Source organism: Myotis nattereri (assembly GCF_964212035.1).
Source record: "Myotis nattereri genome assembly, chromosome: 1".
In the NCBI taxonomy this organism is placed as follows: domain Eukaryota; kingdom Metazoa; phylum Chordata; class Mammalia; order Chiroptera; family Vespertilionidae; genus Myotis; species Myotis nattereri.
This window is the reverse complement of record NC_138075.1, coordinates 135,268,551-135,289,831: the sequence shown is the minus strand read 5'-3', so window position 1 is coordinate 135,289,831 and position 21,281 is coordinate 135,268,551. Positions and strand designations below refer to the sequence as shown.

The 21,281-nt window shown below is 40.1% G+C and overlaps 1 protein-coding gene across 2 annotated transcripts in view; it reads right to left on the bottom strand.

Annotated features, from left to right (window-relative positions):
* The window catches only part of PLXDC2 (plexin domain containing 2), a 416,262-nt gene that overhangs the window by 230,410 nt on the left and 164,571 nt on the right, over positions 1-21,281 (bottom strand). For both annotated transcript variants that reach the window (XM_081103903.1, XM_081103904.1), the window contains exon 2: positions 12,043-12,254. In XM_081103903.1, the coding sequence (XP_080960029.1) occupies positions 12,043-12,254 (212 nt within the window). The remainder of the gene's footprint in view (positions 1-12,042; positions 12,255-21,281) is intronic.

The window sequence follows — 21,281 nt, the reverse complement described above, 5'->3', positions numbered from 1 at the left end:
TCAATGAGGCAAAATAATGTTTTGACCAACACCACAAAAGTGATTTTGGTTAACACTTAAGATCTTTGTGGACCAATAAGTAACTGAACCTTGGCTGTTTGTTAATGTCTGCTGCTGTAACGGGTCCATGTTGGGGAAGGGATGTTGGCAGGAGAGGGAAGAGAGGCTTTGAATGTACTGATTATTTTTTTTGTTTAGGTTTAGGATGAAAAATATTACTTTGCACAGAGTTTTTGAGGGACAGCAAATATATAGAGTTGTCTAAACTTTGTTTACCTTTAAAAGATAATTTTACTATCATGAGGTCCAAATAGTAAAAAGATAAAAATTTCTAAAGGATACTTATTATTTTGGTCTAGCATATTTTTCTATTTATTCATAAAGCTATCTTCTCACTCTTTGAATTACATTTTTACCATTTGAATATGACACTCTTCTTTTCTGGTAAAAATTAACCCCCATGAGTTGTAAAAATAAGAAAGCAGTATCTGATTACTCATTGAATAGAGAAAGATAAAAAGTAATTAGTTGTTCAATTGGTATTCAAGCAGGAGAAAATGATTGTTTATGCCAGGTTGTTAAGATAACAGATCCTTCTAGCATACTACTTACAATGGACAAATTAACTGTTCTAAGTTTCTTTTGAAGGTTTGTTAGTGTTTCTTGTAAATATTTTCAAAAGATGAAATTTTAAGTGATCTTTTACTTAATACTAGTTTTAAATGACAGAATAGTAAAGATTACACACAAATATGAAAACTGAACAAAGCATTATAAAGAAAATTGAAGAATATTATAATCTGAATTTTCTTACAGAAAGAAGTCTGAGAATTACAAATCATTAAATTCATCTTTGAAAATGATAAAATTTTCCAGACTAGAATCCATTAAACCCTAACAGTTTAGGCAGCATTATTTTTTTTGTTAGAAATCCTATCATAAGATGAAATAATTTTAGTTTTGGAAGTACCTAAAAGACTTTCTTAATAAAAGGTGCTGTGGCTAAATAAAAATTTTAAGTTAAACAGATAAAAATCCACTCTGCAAGTTTTTCTTACATATTCCTTTGGTCACAAGTAGGATCAACATTGTGAATCCAAAAACAATATGGATAGATACATGACTGATTGATAGGTATTGTTTAAAAGAGGAATGGTAATATGTTCTATAGTTTTGTTCTTTAAACTAGAGACGCTGTAAATATATGAAGCTTACAAAAAAAACCCCACTAGATATTATTTGTAAAAGAGGAATAGTATCAGCAGTGTTTAATTCATTCACTCAATTCAGTACCATGGATTCCAAACTATTATTTCAATTTAATAGCTCAGGCTTGAAACATTATATAGAAAATAGCTCAAAACAACTGTTCCCAAGGGCTGCAAAGTTCAATTCTTCTCTTGACTCTAGACAGATTCAGACATCTATGCATTGCTGGGTCATGAGTAAAATGGTTTGCTTTTAGGGATACACAAAAAGAAAATTAAGGCAGTCTCTTTTCATTCTGAATGTTGCCACCCATTCTTAAAAAGACCTTCGGACATTTGATGCCTTTCTTAATAGGATGGCATATTACAAATCTATTTATGACAAATGCAAAAGAATGACTATGAATATACACGCGCATGCTTTGTTTTAAAGAGAACCTTATCTACCTTAAAGTGCTTCCGAAATACAAGGTGTAGCAGAAATCCTGTGCACACTCAGGAAAGTATATTATTCCTCATTGCTTAAAACAGAAATATAATTTTTCATCCCTTAAGTTTAAATAATCAGAAAATGTAAAATGTCTTCTATATTTGTAATGGCCCACTTTTGTGTAGACCAAGCATGTTAAACTTGGGGGCTGCATGCAGCCCAAACGAATATTTCTGTGGCCCAGCCAATATAACGGTGTGAGCAGTTATTTACAATTATGAAAGGAAATAAGTCTCCTGTCAGATCCAGAATTACTGACATTCACCTTGGGTCAGTTTGAAAGTTATCACTGCAAACAAGATTTCCCCCGAAGGAGGAAAGATAGTAGCAGAGAAGAGATGCCAAGTGTCAGGGAAAAAACATTAATGTTATCATTGCTCTTGTTCTTTTTTTTTGTATCATACTTTTCAAACTAAATCTACGTTTCTATGAAAACTGAAGCTTTTGTTTTTTTGCAGCCCACATAAACCTAAACCTTATTTATTTGGCCCGTGTTAGCCTTTGAGTTTGACATTCTTGGTGTACTGGTAGACCTAATAGTCTTTCCATCTAAGTCACAACACTTGACAAAGACACATGAGACACTTTGGACAAAGGTCCATAGAAGCTACTGTGTATCACATAAAATAACAGAATATCATTGATTATCATAAGCCTATATTCCTTATTTTTTCAATGAATTGGTGCTAAATTATAGAGCACTCATTAATTTCTGAGGGAAGACAAAGACTTCGTGTGATTTAGTGTATCAAATTGGTATTAGTATTTCTAAAAACTAAGTAAACTCATGTCATAGGGGCTGGCAGATTCAAGATACTACAAATCTTCACAGGAGTAAGTAGCAGCCCTAATATTCCCCCAGATGTAGTAATAAAATCATGCTGTTGACATGCCTGTACCCACTCAGATCTGTTATAGTCTTTGAGCTACAGTTACTTTTTATTACTCTATTTATGATTCTGAAAAAAAATCACAGAGAAAAACTAGTTGGTAAAACATGATGCATTAATATAGAATGGGACTGTCTAGTGCAGTGATGGCGAACCTTTTGAGCTCGGCGTGTCAGCATTTTGAAAAACCCTAACTTAACTCTGGTGCCGTGTCACATATAGAAATTTTTTGATATTTGCAACCATAGTAAAACGAAGATTTATATTTTTGATATTTATTTTATATACATAAATGCTATTTAACAAAGAAAAATCAACCAAAAAAATGAGTTCACGTGTCACCTCTGACACGCGTGTCATAGGTTCGCCATCACTGGTCTAGTGCAATGACCCCAGAAGCTCTCCCTTTGCTTCCCAGAAACCAGACAGCTGAGGACGTAGTTGAAGGGAAGTAGAGTTTGCCACCCCAAAATATGCCTTTTGGGATACTAGTTATTTTAAGCTGGTTATTTTTAAGAAACCAAAGACTCAGAAACACACCTCTATCCTTCCTCTTTAATGCCTAAAAGGAATTTAGATAGAGGACCTGCTCCAGAAAGTGAGATTTAATCACAGATACCTATCCTATCTAATAAAGAAGGAATATGCTAATTGACTGCCCCGCCCTCAAAGATGGCAGCGTCTAGTCACCTCAACCCTGCCGGGGCCTTGCCGTGTGCCTGCCTCGGAGTCCCCCAGTCCTCTCAGTCCCCCCAGCCACCCAGGGCCGGCCCGAGGTGCAGGCAAGCCTCAGATGGCGGCTGCCCAGCCTCCCAGGGCTGCCTGAGGCTCAGGTAACCAGGGCCAGCCGAGGCTTGTGCTGCTGGCAGTGGCAGCAGCAGAGGTGTGATGGGGGTGTCACCTTCCCCTGATCGCTGGTCGCCTCCCACCCCTGAGGGCTCTCAGACTGTGAGAGGGGGCAGGCTGGACTGAGGGACACCCCCCTCCAGTGCATGAGTTTTCATGCACTGGACCTCTATTAGTTTAATATAAGCTAAGTGTGATAGGGAGGGTCCTAGCAAGGTCCCTTTGATCAAAGTCTTACCTGTATCCTATTGTTAAAGATGGCCCAGCAAACATTTGCTTTTTCATCTCCATGGGAATTGCCTTCCTGCTCTTTGAGGTCCCAAACAACAACCCATCTCCTCTCCTCCTTAGCTTGAGATGACATGTAAGCCCTTAAATGCCCACTCTGTTCGTGGGTTTCATGTTCTTATGAAACCCCTGTATATAATAACACATTTGACAGTTTCTTTCTGTTAACTTGTTTCATATTATTGATTGTTAGTCCAGCCAGGAGAACTTTTAAGCACAGGAGGACAGTCCTTTTTCTGCCCCCACAAAAGGTTATGCCCTGTGCACTGATATTGAACTCAATGTTCCATGGGACCTGATAACCCCAACCCAGCTCCTGGAGACATTTCCTAGCACTTCTGAAACTGATGGCAGGCAAGCCTGGGCTGCACGGAGCTTGATCCTTGAATGTTTACTTCCCCTGCACAACACCTTTCACATGCTTGTCCCACAAAGAGGAAAAGCGAAGGGGACACCTCCCTCCCTGGAGCACTATGGTGGCCAGGAGAACGGGGGACGTGCTTTATGCTGGCTCTTCTGCCCCTGGGCTCCAGCCCACACTTGGTGGCCACTTGCTCCTTCACCCTGAACCCTTTGCACAGCACAGAAGACTGGATTATCAAACCAATCAATCTGCTTTTCAGTATGAGCTTTTAAAATCAATGAAAGATCTAGACCTATGACATTGGTCTGTACTATAATTTTTTAATTGAAAATAGTAATTTTCATGAAAGTTTATTTTAAATTTTCTGTTGAAAGTTACTCTGGGCAAAGAAGAAAAATGAGATTGCAATTAGATAGAATAGAAATTCAGCTGATTAATAGTTACCTGGTGTTTCCTATAGTAGAAGTCTCCTATCCCTGTCACTAGTTAGTGCAAAGAGAGGCAGAGGATATGATAGGGTCCCCAGGAGTGGTAAGGAACTGAGGCTGGAAAAACTGAGGGCAAATATTCTTAGAATTAATCTCAGGGTCCTGGTGGGGGAAGTTAAATATAAAATTTCTCTCTGTACATGGAGAATTCAAATATAGTTTTCACTCTGGAACATCATTCTGGTTCTGCAAATAATTTATATGACTAACACACTTAATAATTTTATACCCTGTATACATCATTTTGAAGACTATTTCCATGCCAAAACTATGTTAACTTAATTAGCTCATGAGGAAGCATCGTGAGACAATGCACTTATTCTTTACGTAACTCTGTGAAGGACAGTTATGAATTTTCTTCCATTTTTGTTTCAATAAAGACCTGATATGTCAAGCTAAGAATAATATATAACTGAGCAAGATATATGATACCCTATTTTATTCCTCATTATCTTTTTAGAGGATGAGCAATCATTGCAGATCATGTCTGTCTGCTATTTTCAGTGCATTTTCTTCTTTGAAAACTAAAAGCCCTTATCAATATTCCGTAAGAAAATGAATGGGATTAAATAAGAAGTTTAAAAAAAAAACTACATGTTTTTGCCAATTACCAAAACAGAAGAAAATGAAATAGATTTTGCTGTCAGCTGACATACAACCTCTGGCAATGCAGAGTTGAGGACATGAGGCCAGTTCCCAACCCACGTGAAGTGGGTGCTGTCGCACCTGTGGCTGACCACACAGCCGGGGAGGCAAGTAACCCCCAGCGTCAAGCAAGCACCAGAAGGCTGGGCAAAACTTTGGTCCCGGCAGTTAATGTAAGTTAATAATTAGAACTCTAAGTCTTTCTCAAATTCTTATGCTTATCCACAGCCTTTTCCCTAACTTCCTTCTCATGTTACTCCACAATTCTCACCTAAAGTTAATTTATCTTTCCATCCCTAGATGTGAGCTGCCTCTTCCAACCCCAACTCAGACTCCCATAGCAATATTTTAGGAACATCAATGGAATCTTGCCTGATCCTATTTCAAATATTTTAGTGGCTTCCAAGTACCTTCCTAATGAATCCAAAACACCTTAACACAGTGTTGTGAACTGAATTTTGTGTCCCTCCCCTCAACCCCCGAAATTCATATGTTGAAATCCTACCCCCCCTCCCCTCAATGTAATCATATTAGAAAGTGGGACCTTTGGGAGGTGATTAGGTCATGAGGGTGGAGCCCCCATAAATGGAATTAGTGCCCTTTTAAAAGAGGCCCCGAATAGCTTTCTAGCCCTTTCAGCCATGTGAGGACTCGGTAGAATAATGGCCATTTATCAACCAGGAAACAGGCTCTCACCAGACACCGAATCCTCCAGCACCCCTGATCTTGGACTTCTCTGCCTGCAGAAGTGTGAGAAATAAGTATTTGTTGTGTAAGCCAAATCTGTGTGAAACTCACTGTCTAGATATATCTGACACATGGCTACCTTCTAACTCTTTCTTTCTGACTTGGTTCATATGCCCTCATATCTTTCTTTCTCATCTTTTGTGGAAGCCAATCTGACACCAACATGCATTTGGGAAATTTCAATTCATTCTTGAGTCAAACAAGTGTGTTCCTTCAGGACTAATCTTAGAATTCCCTTGCATAGCTTTCTGGTTCTGCAACCACATACTAAAGCCTCTGAGAGTTTAACACCCCCTAAAATGGAAATGTTTCATTAAGAAAAACCGACATCAGCTTTTCACATTCATAATAAATATAGGAACAGAGCTGTTCAGTATCAGGTGGTACTTTTTCCTTTTGGAAAAATGTCCCAAATGTGCATGGTCACATTCTTCCCGGATGAAAGTCTCCTCTTACATGCGGTCACTAAACAGAACAGTGGCCTAGAAAGAATCAGGACAGCAGTATTCTGCCAGCTTCCATTACTCTCTTTCCGTGAAATGGGATGTGTTTTATTACTACCTTACATTTTTATTCATTATTGTTGCCATTAGATCTCTGAGACACAGGAGCGGTAGGATTTTCATTTACTGAGAATATTCTGATGTATTCTCTATACTGCAAATATACCATGGACATTCTGCCCAGATGGGACATAATAGAATTTGCCTTTTTCTTGGTAACATAACCATCAAAGCAAGCATACTCTTTTTTTTTTTTAAGATTACGCATTTGACAGTGACTTCTTTCCTTTCAAATGCATTACCTAGTGAGAAAGTGTGATAAAATATTAGCACACACATGATAACCATGTGTGCACCCATTAGCAATTGCTAACTTTTTAGAGAAATATATTGTGCAAGTTGTTAAAATAAGATGCAGACACACTGGACAAATGTCAACCCCCCAACAGAAGATCAGAGAGTTTTCCCGTATGCAGTTAAGAGAAAAATGATTGAGCTCTAGTTTTTAGCTACATTTATCACACATATTTGGTGACTATTCTCCATAGTACCTCCTCAGATAAGAAAAACATGCATGATTCAAGAATTGCCAAGGATACCTGCAGTTTCTAATTTGGTACCCGAATGAGAAATCCATGAGACATGTTGATGGTAAGCAACTCTATCTAAGGGTTTTTGGAACCTTTCTATGCTCAAAACCACTAGGTAAATCTACCTGGTACTCTAACTCCTTGCAACTCGAAGTGTGGCCTGTGGTCTAGACACATCTGTATCAACTGAGAGGCACCGGTCAAGCTCACAATTTCCGAGTCAGTTTGGAACATAAAACTACACTTACACAATCCATAGCCCTACTTTTAAATCTTCCCTTCTTCAAGACATCCAGGTGCTTTCCAATCAAGAAAAAAGAATCACATGTAATAATCCTTTTCAACGATTAATCAAAGAACTTATATGCATATATGCATAACCCATGGTCACAGACAATAGTGGGGTGAAGGCCACAGATGGGGGGTTGGAGTGGGGTGGAAAGGGTCCATGGGGGGAAAATACCTTCAATAATAAAGATAAAATAAATTTAAAAATAAATTAAAACCAAAAAATAAATGTTAAAAAAAATCCTTTTCAGAAACACTTCCATTGTCCCAAGAGAGGGAATATAAAACTCCATATGAATAAGTGTTAAAAAACACATATTTGGTTTAGTGTGTTAGAAAGGAATTCGGGGTTGATTTATGTCAAGTGAAGAATAGTAAGTTCCCAACACCTTCACACAGGAATAAGATAATACAAGTGAGCTTTATGAAACTCACCAAACACTGACCCCTCAGGCTCTCTCGGTTCTACAAGGCACCTCTGACGCTCCGAGTTCTCTGGGCAGCCAGCGGCGAGGTGCAGGTACCCGACTGCTCGTGCATGTGTGTGTCCCTGGGGTCATGGGGTTCACTGAAGGCTGCTCAAGCAAGGCTGAGTGTGGATGGAATTCTACTTTACCTGAAAGTCCTGAAAGCCTTCATATTCCCAAAGTAATCACAAAACATAGCACAGGAATGATTGATTGCCTTATGACACCACACACTCAACACCTACAAATCAGAAGAAGGCCCTGTTCTTCTCCTTGGCTAAGTGGTTACATGTCCACATGATCAGAGAAATTACAAAAAGGAAGTCTCACATGGACCAACATTCAGATCAACAGTGGCATTTGCTCACTGTTGAGTCCATGCTGGCTCAACAGGAAGTACAAATGATTTCAAGACATCTTTATATCCTCACCGGAAGAATATTTTAAAAAGAAAAACAACAAAAAACAATGGCAACAACAAAAAACTTCAATTGGAAGAATTCTTTAGCTGGGACACTGGGTTCTACAATCCCACCATTATCTGTTCTTGTGCAGAGCCAGAAAAAATACTGTCACCAATTTAAGAGAATAACAGTCTTTGTTTCATAATGAATTTGTGCCAAAATAGTAAATATGCTATTGTCTTTTGTTTTTGTTTAGTGAAAGTGGGATATAAAGTCTAGACATGGCAGAAGTGAGGACATGCACATACCTAACGGGTGGTTTTAATCTCAGTGGTATACAAATTATTTTTTAAGAACTCCGAGTACAGCCCGGGCTCTCAGGCAAAATAATTCTGATTCCTGACATCGACTGTGGAAGCATCTAAAGCAGTGGTTCTCAACCTTCTGGCCCTTTAAATACAGTTCCTCATGTTGTGACCCAACCATAAAATTATTTTCGTTGCTGCTTCATAACTGTAATGTTGCTACTGTTATGAATCGTAATGTAAACATCCGCTATGCAGGATGGTCTTAGACGACCCCTGTGAAAGGGTAGTTCGACCACCAAAGGGGTCGCGACCCACAGGTTGAGAACTGCTGATCTAAAGGAAAAAGCATACTGGCTTTCATGCTATTTCTTATAATCAGCCATATAGAGCAAAATGCCTATTCCTAAAAGACAAGAAAGATCTTGCCCCGATACCCAGCACAGAACGGTCACTCTATAAACATGTGGTTCATTGCTCTTTTTATTCCTGTTTACCTCCATCCAGCAAAAGTGTTTTCCCCAAAAAGAGATGCAACAATGTTCAAAAATACTATTTCAGGGGCCAGGATAAATAACCTTCGCAGAAAAGTTTCAGATGTAGGCTTTTGTTTCCAGAGTTATGGTGGTGCCAAGAGATGACTTATGGATCTTTAGATACCAAATATCTTCACCAGTCCCCAGAATGCCATCAAAATAAATAAACTCAAAATAGAGGGAGTCCTATTCCTGTACACATCTAATTTCAAGGTAAGTCCCCTTCCAGCCAGACTGAAACTCTAACGCTGCTGTCATATTGCTATCTGGGTGCTGCCGCTGTCCAAAATCCTCCCAAAATCAAAATGCCATTTATTGTTCCTTATATATTAGAGGAAGCCAAGTCCAGTAGGAAGGCTAAACCTGAGTATACATGCGAGCTTCAGCTTCCTTACTCTTTAATGGGAGTCCTTATTAAAAATGCTAAACCTGAATCTGAAACACTAAACCTGATATCGCCATCATGTAAGTCACTGAGATGGCTCAGAGAACCCGGGGATGCCGATCTCTAGGCCGATAGAAGGACTAAGAAAAACAATATCCATGCAACACCTGGCCGATCTTAGCGTCGTTCAAGCACCCAGCAAATAGCGCCCTGCACCATCCTTCCTTTATCTTTTCACTGATTCAAAATCACTGACATGATGAGGTCTCCCTCTGTTAAAGTAGAAAAAGAAAAAAAATGGCTGAATTACAAAGTCAGAGCTATAATAGCTACTGGGCTGTATTTCGAGGAGGGTTCATACATCCTTGAGCAAAGGGCTTTTCTATTCTACAAGAGATTAGGGGGAATGCGGCATCCTGCACAGAGATCACAGAGTTCTAGGAATGTGTGGCCCCCTCTTGCCACCTCAGTGGTGCAGCTGTGTGCAGAGAGTAAACACCTCTGCTGAGCTCTCCTTTCTTTACTGCCCCCCAGCTGAAGAGCTTCTCAGGGAAGAATAATGTTCTCTACTCTAAGTTGCTATAACAACATAGTTGCCAAAATAGCAGGCACACGGCAGGAGTCGAATAGCTTCTCAGAGATATTGTGCGGCTTCTGCTCCTGGCACACCCTCTGTGGCCTGTTAAGGGTCCTGGCTGAGGCAGCCCGGAGCCATCAGAGTCACACACTAGTTAAGGAGACGGGGAGGGGTTTTGAAAATCGTTGGGCTTCCCACATACATAGAATGCCACTGGCCTGTGCTGCAGATCTTCCGAAAAGTCCTCCCGCTAATGAGGCAGCAAGTGATGCCTTGATACAATTGGCAGAACTAGGTTGTATCTATTTCATGAACTGAGTTTTTTCCTAAATAATGAGTAGTTCACAGCAGTAAAAAAGAATGGTGTCTGGTTTTTAAAAAGTATTAAGCATGTCACCTGGGAGAAAGTAGAAACTAAAGCTGCAGGTTGGAAGAGAACATACAAATGGACAATGGTCAGACCATGGATGACAACAGAACTCTGACCCCATCCTCTAGGGCAGTGGTTCTCGGCCTTCTGGCCCTTTAAATACAGTTCCTCACGTTGTGACCCAACCATAAAATTATTTTCGCTGCTACTTCATAACTGGAATGCTGCTATTGTTATGAATCATAACGTAAATATCTGATATGCAGGATGGTCTTAGGTGACCCCTGTGAAAGGGTCGCTCAACCGCCAAAGGGGTCGCGACCCACAGGTTGAGAACCACTGATCTAGAGTCCAGGGAGCCAGAACAGAAGCTTGGCAGCAACTGGCCCATGATGGGCAGGACTTGATTAATACTTCTCTATTTTTTTGTCCCTGTGTCCAACTCAGGACCAACCACAGAGAGCTGTATATGCCCCCCCCCCCCCCCAACCAGTCACAGGAAGTGTTCTGTTTTTAAATAGCCTACCTCTAGCTTCTGCAGGCCAACAATCACCAATCAGAGCTTATGTAAAGATTTCTCTTTTTTTTAACTGAAAACCTTTCCCATGCCTTGACTACTTATGAGTCTCCACCAAAGGCAAGTGATGGAGGCTGGCTCCCTTGCTACTGCAAACTGAGAAACAGCTTCTGTTCTCATTTGGGTGGTTTTTGCTTATTTCCATAAGTGTTGTTTTTGTTATATCTAGTGTACTAACAAGATCATATTTTATGATTTGCAATGTTCAGGACTGAGGCCTCTGGGTAACCCTAAAATCTATCTAAAATATGCCCTCAGCAAATTTCCAGACTCACCAAGCCCATCACCAACCCGTTCTCCTTCCTCCCTTCCCCTTCCACCTCCTAGCTCCACCCATAACAAAGAATTACTTACAGTCAGAGTGGCCAACCGTCCCAGTTTGCCCAGCACTGCCCCATTTTTAGCATGGAAAGCCCTACAAGCCAGAAGGACCCCAGCCCTGGACCCCTCAGCATGCCAACCTATTGTTCGACTCGGCCTCTGCAGATGAAATTCTCTCTGCCAGGATTCTTCTCTCTCCCCACTGCCAAGCTGTCAATCTGGTGGACTCTTCTCAACCTGCCAAGACCCTGACTAAATGCCCACCTCTAGAGTTAACTTCTTTGACAACAGCCCACCTCCTAGCCCTAAGCAGATGGTCACTCCCTCCTCCATGCCTGCTGTGCTACAGCCTGTATATATTTCTGTACATATCGCATGGTATAGGGATGATTTGAAAATGGCGAGGAGACCCTCTTACACGGCACATCCCCTGCAGGCAGGTGCTGTGCTGTCTTCATCTTTGTGTTCCCCTCACTGCCTTCACCACACCAAGTCCATGCTTGTCTGTTTCATGAGTAAATGAATCTGTGGGTGAGTAAATGGTTTACCTATTTATTTGTTTAATAGAATTGTTTATTATTGGATTACTGAATATTAACAAATTAATTATTTATCTATGAATTAAATTGATCTTTACAAAAGAAAAAAAAATGGTCCAAAAGTCCTAGGTTGAGCTGAAATGACAGTACACATATATCGGTGCCTTACCACAACTGTACTCATTAATCCATTTCAATTATTCAGGCTGTTTACCTCAATCTGGGTGGTGTTGTCCTGCCCATCTTCCAGCAGCAGGTCTGTGAAGCCTCGGGGCTCTGGGGAGTCTTGGCCCACGCTCGCTCGGTTCGTGTCCACAGCCTTGAGGGGATCTGTGTTCCTTTTCCACCTGTGGCTGAATGTATGTGTGTCTACTTCTACCTCCTCTTCTGCTTGCGGGAAGGCCTGAGCAACTTGGTGTTGCCAATCTGTTTGAAAGTAAATAAAACAACGAATTACTTACTTGCTATGAATCATACACATGGTATCAACTTCAGTAGGAAAAATATCTGCTAGTCATGAAAATAGAGAACTAATTCATACCAGTGAAATCTGTTTAATGGTAATATTTTGAGTCGGTATGCACGTCTCTGAGTAGAATGCAATTTTGGGACACATCATAAGTCGTGACAGTGGTTAATGTGAAGACCCAGCAGAGTCTCTAAAACAGATGTGCAGCCCTAAAGCAATGCATTTTTATTCCCTTCCCTCCCCACCTTCCATAACACACTCCATAAATATTCCCCGGTTGTTCTGAGAAAACAAGCTACAATCTAGACAAAGGAATGAAAACCAAGTGATTCTCAGTCCATTTGAATATAAAAGTCAGACATTATTAACTTGTGAACTAATATCCATTTCACATGAGTTATGTTGAACAACAGAGGGACAATAATGTGAACGGTTTAAATAATACACGGAATGATCTTCGTGTAAATGTGCTACCCTGCTTTGTAGCTCACAAGTCAGACTTGGCTCACTGCCTAACTCATTTAATAAGCAACGCTCTCAGGAGGCATCACAAATGCTCTTGTTCACTTGTGCTGTTCTTACCTCAGAAACTTGCTGGGGTGGTACAGAATGACAGTCATAGGCACTTAGAGAAATGAAATGGAAGGCAAGGGGATCAAATCACAAAGGTATTCTAAAGCTATCTGCAGGGACTGTCCTTGTTGACCCAGCTCATCCTGCCACTACAGGAGGGAAAATTAGATTTAATCATTAGTCCTAGTCTTTCATTTCTGTGGGTCAGCAGGGGAAGGTATACCACAAGTCTGAGAAATTCAGTTTCTGACTAGGAAGAACAGTCCTCTTCTACACAACTATTACCAAAAGATATGAAATGACAGCCTTTATAACTGGCAGGATATGGCTTCAAAAAGAGCTTAAGAGAGCAGTGATTTAATCATAGCTGTGAGGTTCCTCTCAATACAAGAACATTCCAAGAAACCAAAATGTGTTTAATGTGGCTTATGATACCACTGACTCAGTTACTCAGAACTCTAATAACTAAGGTAAGGCTACCACTACTCATCACAGGAAAATAGTCTAAAACATCTCCCTTTCAACTCAAAAAAAGGTGATAATTCTTCTTGACGGAGAGACTATTCTGTGGTTTCATCATGAACTTAAAAGATCTCCTACTGCCTGATGCTTTAGTGGATACAGCTTAGAGAGAAACACTACCACAGGGTCGGCAATCTAGACTTTTCTATGGGCTCAGAATGATAGGATTTAAAAGAACCATGGAGAATGAAAATGACCAAGAACTCCAGAAATACCACAAAAATGTAGCACTATGTTCAATTCATAGAACTGTTGTAAGACCACAAAAAGCTCATGTACGAAAAGGGTTGATTACGGTCCCCTCCCACCCTCCACTACAAGAAATATTTCCTTTTTTTTTTAATACTCACTTGAGGATATGATTTTATTTATTTTAGAGAGAAAGGAAGGGGAGGGAGAGAAACATAGATATGAGAGAGAAACATCCATTGGTTGCCTCCAGTATGCACCCTTACGGGGGATTGAATTTGCAGCAAGCTAGGTATGTACTCTGATCAGGAATTGAAACCTCAACCCTTTGGTGCATAGGACAACACTCCAGCCAACTGAGCCACCTAACCAGGGAGGGAAATGTTTGTTTTTAACACTGTTGTTCCCACTAGCCATTGGACAGTGCTCAGTAAATTTTTGTTGAATGAGTGAATAGGCCGATGGATTGTTGACAGTCTCTTTGGGGCAAGAATGACAGGACTAGACAGAACTGTGTAATAGAAGAAATACTGTACAAGCATTCAGGAGACTTTGCGTGGAAATTTTATTGTTAGGTTTGCTGGATATGGGGTTGAGAATAGTTCCCAAAACTCCCTGTGCTTTAGTTTCCCTATATTGTAAATGGGAATGACACTATTTTACCTGAAGTAGACAGCTTTTCCTGAGGATGTGTAAGACCTATGATTCTAGGCGAAGATACAGAGAGCAGTTTTATTTGCTTCATTTATATATCCTGCCTCATTACTAAAAATATATGAGGCAGCTTACAACAAAGGTAAGCAGTAAGTTTTACAACAACCAAATCAGGACCTCCTGGCACCAGGCTTAGGTTAACCTTAGGGCTGTGCATTTGCCTTGCTCTAGGGGGTGGGCATCTGAATACAAACAGTCCTGGAGGAACAACTGAAAATCTACACAGGGTCCTGGCTCAATTGTCAACCTAGGTAAGCAATGTGGCAAATGCAATGCAGTTAATGGAGTCAAAAGTCCTAGATACAAAGAAATATTTTTTAAAATCACGCAAAAGGAACGGGTCCAACCAGAGGTTTTTTTTGTTTGTTTGTTTGTTTTTCTTCTAGTATAATGTAAATTAGGGAAAATTTACCAAAAACTTCAAAGACTTTGATTTTATTAAAATCTTCAAAACAACTCTGGGTTTCTTTTAAATTAGTATTATTGTTGGATATTAATTAACTGATATTGATTTTACCACTATCTTTTCAGATGTTTATAGCACAAGATAAAATATAGTATTTTCCATGATGCCTGTCAGGCCGGTCAGTCACACCAGCTCCTGAGGTTCTGGCCCAGGGCAGGCAGTAGGTGAAATAAGCAGCAGGGGAGAGGATGTGCATAGGAATTCCATTTCCCAGCTTCCCTGAGCCCCCTTTCTCTTTCTCTCCCTGCTTTCTTACCCAAGAGAAGAAATGAAAGGGCACTTCAAATCTCAGGAACAATAAAGTTCATATTCCCCACTGTTAAGTTAATTAAACAAGGAGGCCATTAGAATGAGGTGGTACTAATACCTTAGCAGCCTGTTACATAGTAAGCAAACCCCAACCTAAGCCTGTAAATGCCTCAGGGTTAAGAAATCAAACCTAAGGGCCATCAGTCACTAACAGCCAACTCTGCTTTTCTGAATCCAGCAAATGCTGAAACTGTAGCCAATCAAATGGTTTCCTTACTTTGCTTCCACCTTTTCTCCAGAAAAGTCTTTCCCCTAGCTCCTGTCCTTGGCGTGCTCCTAAACCCTTCTGATTTGGTGCTGTCCCTTGGAATTGATTCTTGCTCAGGTGAACTTAAATTTTGTAATATGTCAAACATTATCTTTTAACACCGCTTACACTGAAGTTTGGGTTTTTTCATTAATGTGTCAAACTCCTGTTTTTACAGTGACTATTCAAATTTTATTATTAAGATTACTGGGGAAGGTAAATTAACCAACAGGTAGGCCTCCCAGATGAAGCAAGAATCAATGTTTACTCCAGCACTTACAAAGGTAAGTCTCCAGATACCTGTGCAGTTTTGGTGTTTTTTTTTTAGTTTTTCAGCTGTGTTTTAAAATTTTTCTCTCTTGCTTTACCATCACATCAGCTAATACAATAATTGATTGGATTGTCTCCATCATGGATGGGATTGCTCCTTCTAAAATTTGCTAAATTAAACTGGATAAACTGATAAAAATGGATCACTTACTGCCTCCAATTGTATTTACAAAGACTAAACATAATCTAAAGAAGGACCTGAGGGTTTTCTAATGAGAAAATTTTTAATTTTTAGAGCCTGGCCTCCATGAATTTTCCTTTGGTTGCTATTTTAGATATAACTCTTTTTCTCTGGTTATGTGATGAATAAGCAAGACCGCCCAATCATGTACAGAGGATGCATGCCTATATGTTCATTATTCAGTAGCACTTGGTTCATCAAGACTGAAGTATAAAATTGGCTTAGATTTTGGTCCCTTTTCAGAATCATTTTTAAAGAAGATAAGACAAGTCAAAAATGGATGTTTTACAGAAATAAAGATGGAGAAAAACTGGCAAAACCACGACCTAGTTATCTACACTGTGAATTATTCCTATACACTTCACAAGTTTTCAAACTCATGAAAATATTTTAAATCACCACCAAAACAAATCATTCAGAAGCAAGATGAACGATATATGTAATATAATCTTTCCCTTCCCAGCGGCAGTGAAAACAAAAGCAACAGGAGGGATCTTCGGATCATCTGTTTGAACAGATTGTATGCTTTCTGTCCACTGTATGTTAATTAAAATACCGCTGAAACCCTTCAAAGATAATGTTCTCCAACGTATTTTGCTATAGTTGTTAATCATATAACTCAACAAAACATTAAATACTAGAGGCCCAGTGCACAAAAATTTGTGCACTTGTGGGGGAGGGGGTCTCTCAGCCCAGCCTGTGCCCTCTCACATTCTGGGACTCCCCGCTCCCCGGGGTATTGGGCCTAAGATGGCAATCAGACATCCCTCTGGCAACCCGGCAGCCCTCAGGGGATGCCCACTTGCCAGCGGGAAGCAGGCCTAAACTGCAGTCGGACATCCTTAGCGCTGCTGAGGAGGCAGGAGAGGCTCCCACCACCACTGCTGTACTGGCAGCCATCAGCCTGGCTTGTGGCTGAGCAGAGCTCCTCCCATGAGAGAGCGACCTGACCACCAGAGGGCAGCTCCTGCATTGAGCGTCTTCCCCCTGGTGGTCAGTGTGTGTCATAGTGACCAGTCATTCCCAGTCTTTCTGCTGTTAGGGTCAGTTTGCATATTACCCTTTTACTATATAGGATAGAGGCCTGGTGCATGGGTGGGGGCCGGCTGGTTTGCCCTGAAGGGTGTCCTGGATCAGAGTGGGGGTCCTGCTTGGGTGCCTGGCCAGCCTGGATGAGGGGATGATGGCTGTTTGCATCTGGTCGCACCCCCTTCAGGGTGGGGGTCCCCACTGGGGTGCCTGGCCAGTCTGAGTGAGGGGCTGAGGGCCATTTTCAGGCTGGCAGGTGACTGAAGGTCCCAACCTCTCCTTTTTTTCTTTTTTTTTATTCTGGGATTTATTTACCTTCTATGGCTGTCACTGGAGCTGAGAGCTGGCTTTAGCTCTGAGGCTCGGCTCCAGCTCTGAGACCTCGGCTGCTGAAAGCAGGTATCTGGGTTTGTTTGGGTTCTATAATTGTAACTCTGTTGTGGTCCTGCTCGCTCCAGATCTGAAGGCTGAAAGCAGGTTTCTGGGGTTTATTTAGCTTCTATAATTGCAACATTGTTTCTTAGAGTGCAGCTCAGAGGCCAGCAGCGGCAGGCGGGGAACCTTGGTTTCCTCCATCCCAGGAGCAAGCAAGCCTCCTGTTCGCTTCAGCTGCCTGGCTGCCGGTGGCTATCTTGGTTGGCAGTTAATTTGCATATCTCGTTGATTAGCCAATGGGAAGGGCAGCGAAGTTATGGTTAATTGCCATGTTTCTCTATTATTAGATAGGATATCTAATGACTGCCATTTGAATATAAAGAGAGAAAACTTAAGGATGTATTTTTTGTATATAACATATAAGTTGATCTTAACACATTCTTAAAATATTTTACTTAATTAAAATAGCTGATAAGCTATTACTGAAGGAGTCACTTCATTATATTTCAAATAGCACATCGCTATGAAATCCAATAATGCCTGGCTAATGAGAATAAAGGAAATTTACGTATATCCTTCTATCATTATTTGCAAACCTAGCAAGTCTCTTTTGTGCCATCATATACCATAAAATGAAATAATACAAAATAATATAAAAACAATAGGGAAGAAAGCTGTGCAGGGCTATATATGTTTATATTTGTGTGCTATCCTAATGATTTTATTTAAATACCTTACATTTAATTATTATAATAGTTATATGTTGAAAACATCTTGGAACCCATTTCTTGAGGCTTGCATACAAATCATATGCACAATACACATGGAACCACCAAGAAGTAACTACATATACTGACATGAATCTTATGTAATTAGGATCCATCTGCACCTTTTGATAAGCACTTTGGTCTGCACTTATCAAGAAAACAAAGTCACCCCTTTGAGTCCTCTGCAGAAACACTGATATGCTTCACTGCGTACAGATTTATTGGCTAGATTCATCTGAGAATAGATAAAATTATTTGGCTAAGGTAGACTGCCATATGGCTTTGCATCTCAACTTATTGTCAAAGTGAGGAAGAAATTTTATGCAAATGATATGTCCCTGGTTATGTCCTATAATGAACTGACTAGCCAGTGGACTTTGAGGTTTCACTGTTAGCATTATAGAGTAAGAGAGCTACATAAGTGAAAGCATACAGAATGTTTTGTTGAGAGATATAAAAGGGCTTTAGTGGGACTTAGACATCATAATCTTTTTAAGCTCCCGATGTAATTCTTTGTACCTTTACAGGTAAGAACTACTGCTCCAAATTCTGGTCCCTCCATAGGTGCCTTACGTCATGTCATCACCACCCTTTGCCTCAAAACTGGTCTTACTGTCTTCGAACTCTTTCTTGTCCAATCCTGTTTCCTTCTGTTGTTACCTGATATACTTATCAAACGTATTCACTTATTTTTTCTATTAAAATCTCTAATGGCTCCTTACCACTCACAAAACTATAAACCACTTCAGCTCTTGTTCCAAACACTCCCTTGTCTCTGACTCCCCTTCAGGCCCTGTGCTCCCACCACGCAGAATTTCTCAGTAATCTCCTTACGGCAATGAATACAGTTACTTTTGCATGGAGGCAAGCCTTTCCTCACTCTGGATTTTAGAAAATTTCAAGTTTCTTCAAGATTCAGCTCAATAATTGTCTTGTTAAATGAAGCTTCCCTTGAGTCACCCAGGCAGAGCTAATTGAGTTTTCTTCTATAATGCAATAACTCTTTTTACCCGACTTTTGAAACACTTTTCTGCCTGTCACTTGAATGTGCGATTATGCAGAAAAGAGTTAACACAGCCTGAGACTTCTATCCACAGAAAATTGTGTTTGTGAGGCCCTTGGCTGGTGGTTAAGAAATTAGACTTAGGGCGATTTCCCCCATTTCCCTAACAGATAAGAGGGGCTCACTGTGGCTAAGCCTTTTGAGTAAACAATAAGGTTTATGACGAACACCTGCCTTCCTTCTGGGAGTCTGGAATTTGGGGAAATGCTGGACAGAAGGCAGTTATGTGAACAGCTCCCATTAAAAACCTTGGGCATTGAGTTTCTAATGACCTTCCCTGTAGACAATACTACTTCACATGTGTTGTCACAGCTCGTTGGTGGAGGAATTAAACATCCTGTGTGCTCCTGCTGAAGAGGGCTTTTGGAAACTTGCCCTGGTTCCACACAAGTGCCTTTCCCTCTGCAGATTTTGGTTATATGTCTTTTCTGTAATAAATCATAACCATGGGCACAGCTATATGCTGAGTCATGTGAGTCCTCGTAGTGCATTCCCAAAACTGCCTTAAAGATACCTGATGCAGAGATATTTTAGAAGAGCGACTCTATCTTACTTATATTTTTTAAAATATATTTTATTGATTTTTTACAGAGAAGGGAGAGGGACAGAGAGTTAGAAACATCGATCAGCTGCCTCCTGCACACCCACTACTGGGGATGTGCCCGCAACCAAGGTACATGCCCTTGACCGGAATGGAACCTGGGACCCTTCAGTCCGCAGGCCGACGCCCTATCCACTGAGCCAAACCGGTTAGGGCTCTTACTTATATTTTTGTCCCATCAGTACAAGCACAGACACTGAAATGTAATAACTATTTAAAGTTTTTTTTTTTTTTTTATTACGAAAGAATGAATGAGTAAATGAATGATTCGTCAGTTTGCTGCTTATTTGAGAAGTGTCTTACAAGTGATGTATGCAATTTATTGTCCAACTTCTTAGGATTTTAGCCATATTTTTTAATAGTCAGGTAACAGGGTGGATGAAGGAGGAAACTGTGGGAAAACAAATCTATAATAGCTCCTATTTATCTTATTTGAGTTCAATTCTAAAATAGTTGCTGGCCAGTTGAGTGATGTTCAACAACACTTAGGGTTGCAGTTCATCATCTCAGCCCTTTTTCCTTTAACGGACTCATAAGAAATGCAACATATGTCTTTGAAGAATGGACATGGCCCAACTAAATTGAGAAGATCTGGGGTAGATGAAACGAGAAAAATTTTCAGTTAAAAGTAGAAAATAAGTGAGAATTACTCAAGAACTTTGAAGCATGGGAGCTCAGTTTCTGAGACAGCAGAGCATTAGAACCATAAAGGCCTTAGCCAACATTTAAGCACCTGCACACCCCCTTCGCCATGAGTCTCCTTCTCTGACTTCTGAGCCATGGTAGGGTTCTGTGTTACCGTAGGGTATTTTTCTAAAGAATATTAGGCAGGCCTGGCCAGTGTGGCTCAGCTAAGTGGTTGAGCATCGACCTATGAACCAGAAGATCATGGTTCAATCCCCAGTCAGGACACATGCCCAGGTTGCTGGCTCGATCCCCAATAGGGGGTGTGCAACAAGCAGCTGATCAATGATTCTCTTTCATCATTGATGTTTCTGTCTCTCTCCCTCTCTCTGAAAACAATAATAAACAAACATTTTTTAAAAAAGAATATTAGGCCGTGTAGAAAATATACAAAAAAATAAGCAGAATGGGAAAATCTAATCAAACATTACAAAATAGAATTAATTTATAATTCTAAAGTTTAATATATTAAATAAGATAATAAGCAGACATTTTAATTTTACCCATAAGAATGACAAATTATTCTATGGAAAACATGCTTAAAGTTTAAGACAATTTTAAAGTACTGTAATATATTTACTAAAGTATAAAATTAGAAAGAATAAAACTGCATTAAGTTAATGGGAGTTTTATGTATTGCTTTTAATATGGGTTAATGCTAATAAAAATAACTGATCCTCACTTAGGATTAGTTAAATTCCAAGCAATGCTCTAAAAATTTGCATACATTAGTGTATTTGACATGTATTATTATTATTAGCCCATTTTACATATGAAGACATTGATACATATGAGAGGTACTAGACTAGGAAGGTAACCAGAGCTTGATCCAGAGGTTTAGTCTTAACTATTATCTAATTTGCCTCTGATTAGTGTTTCAGGGGTCAATTTAGCAATCTATTACAAAGCCTAATGACATGACAAAAAGAAATAA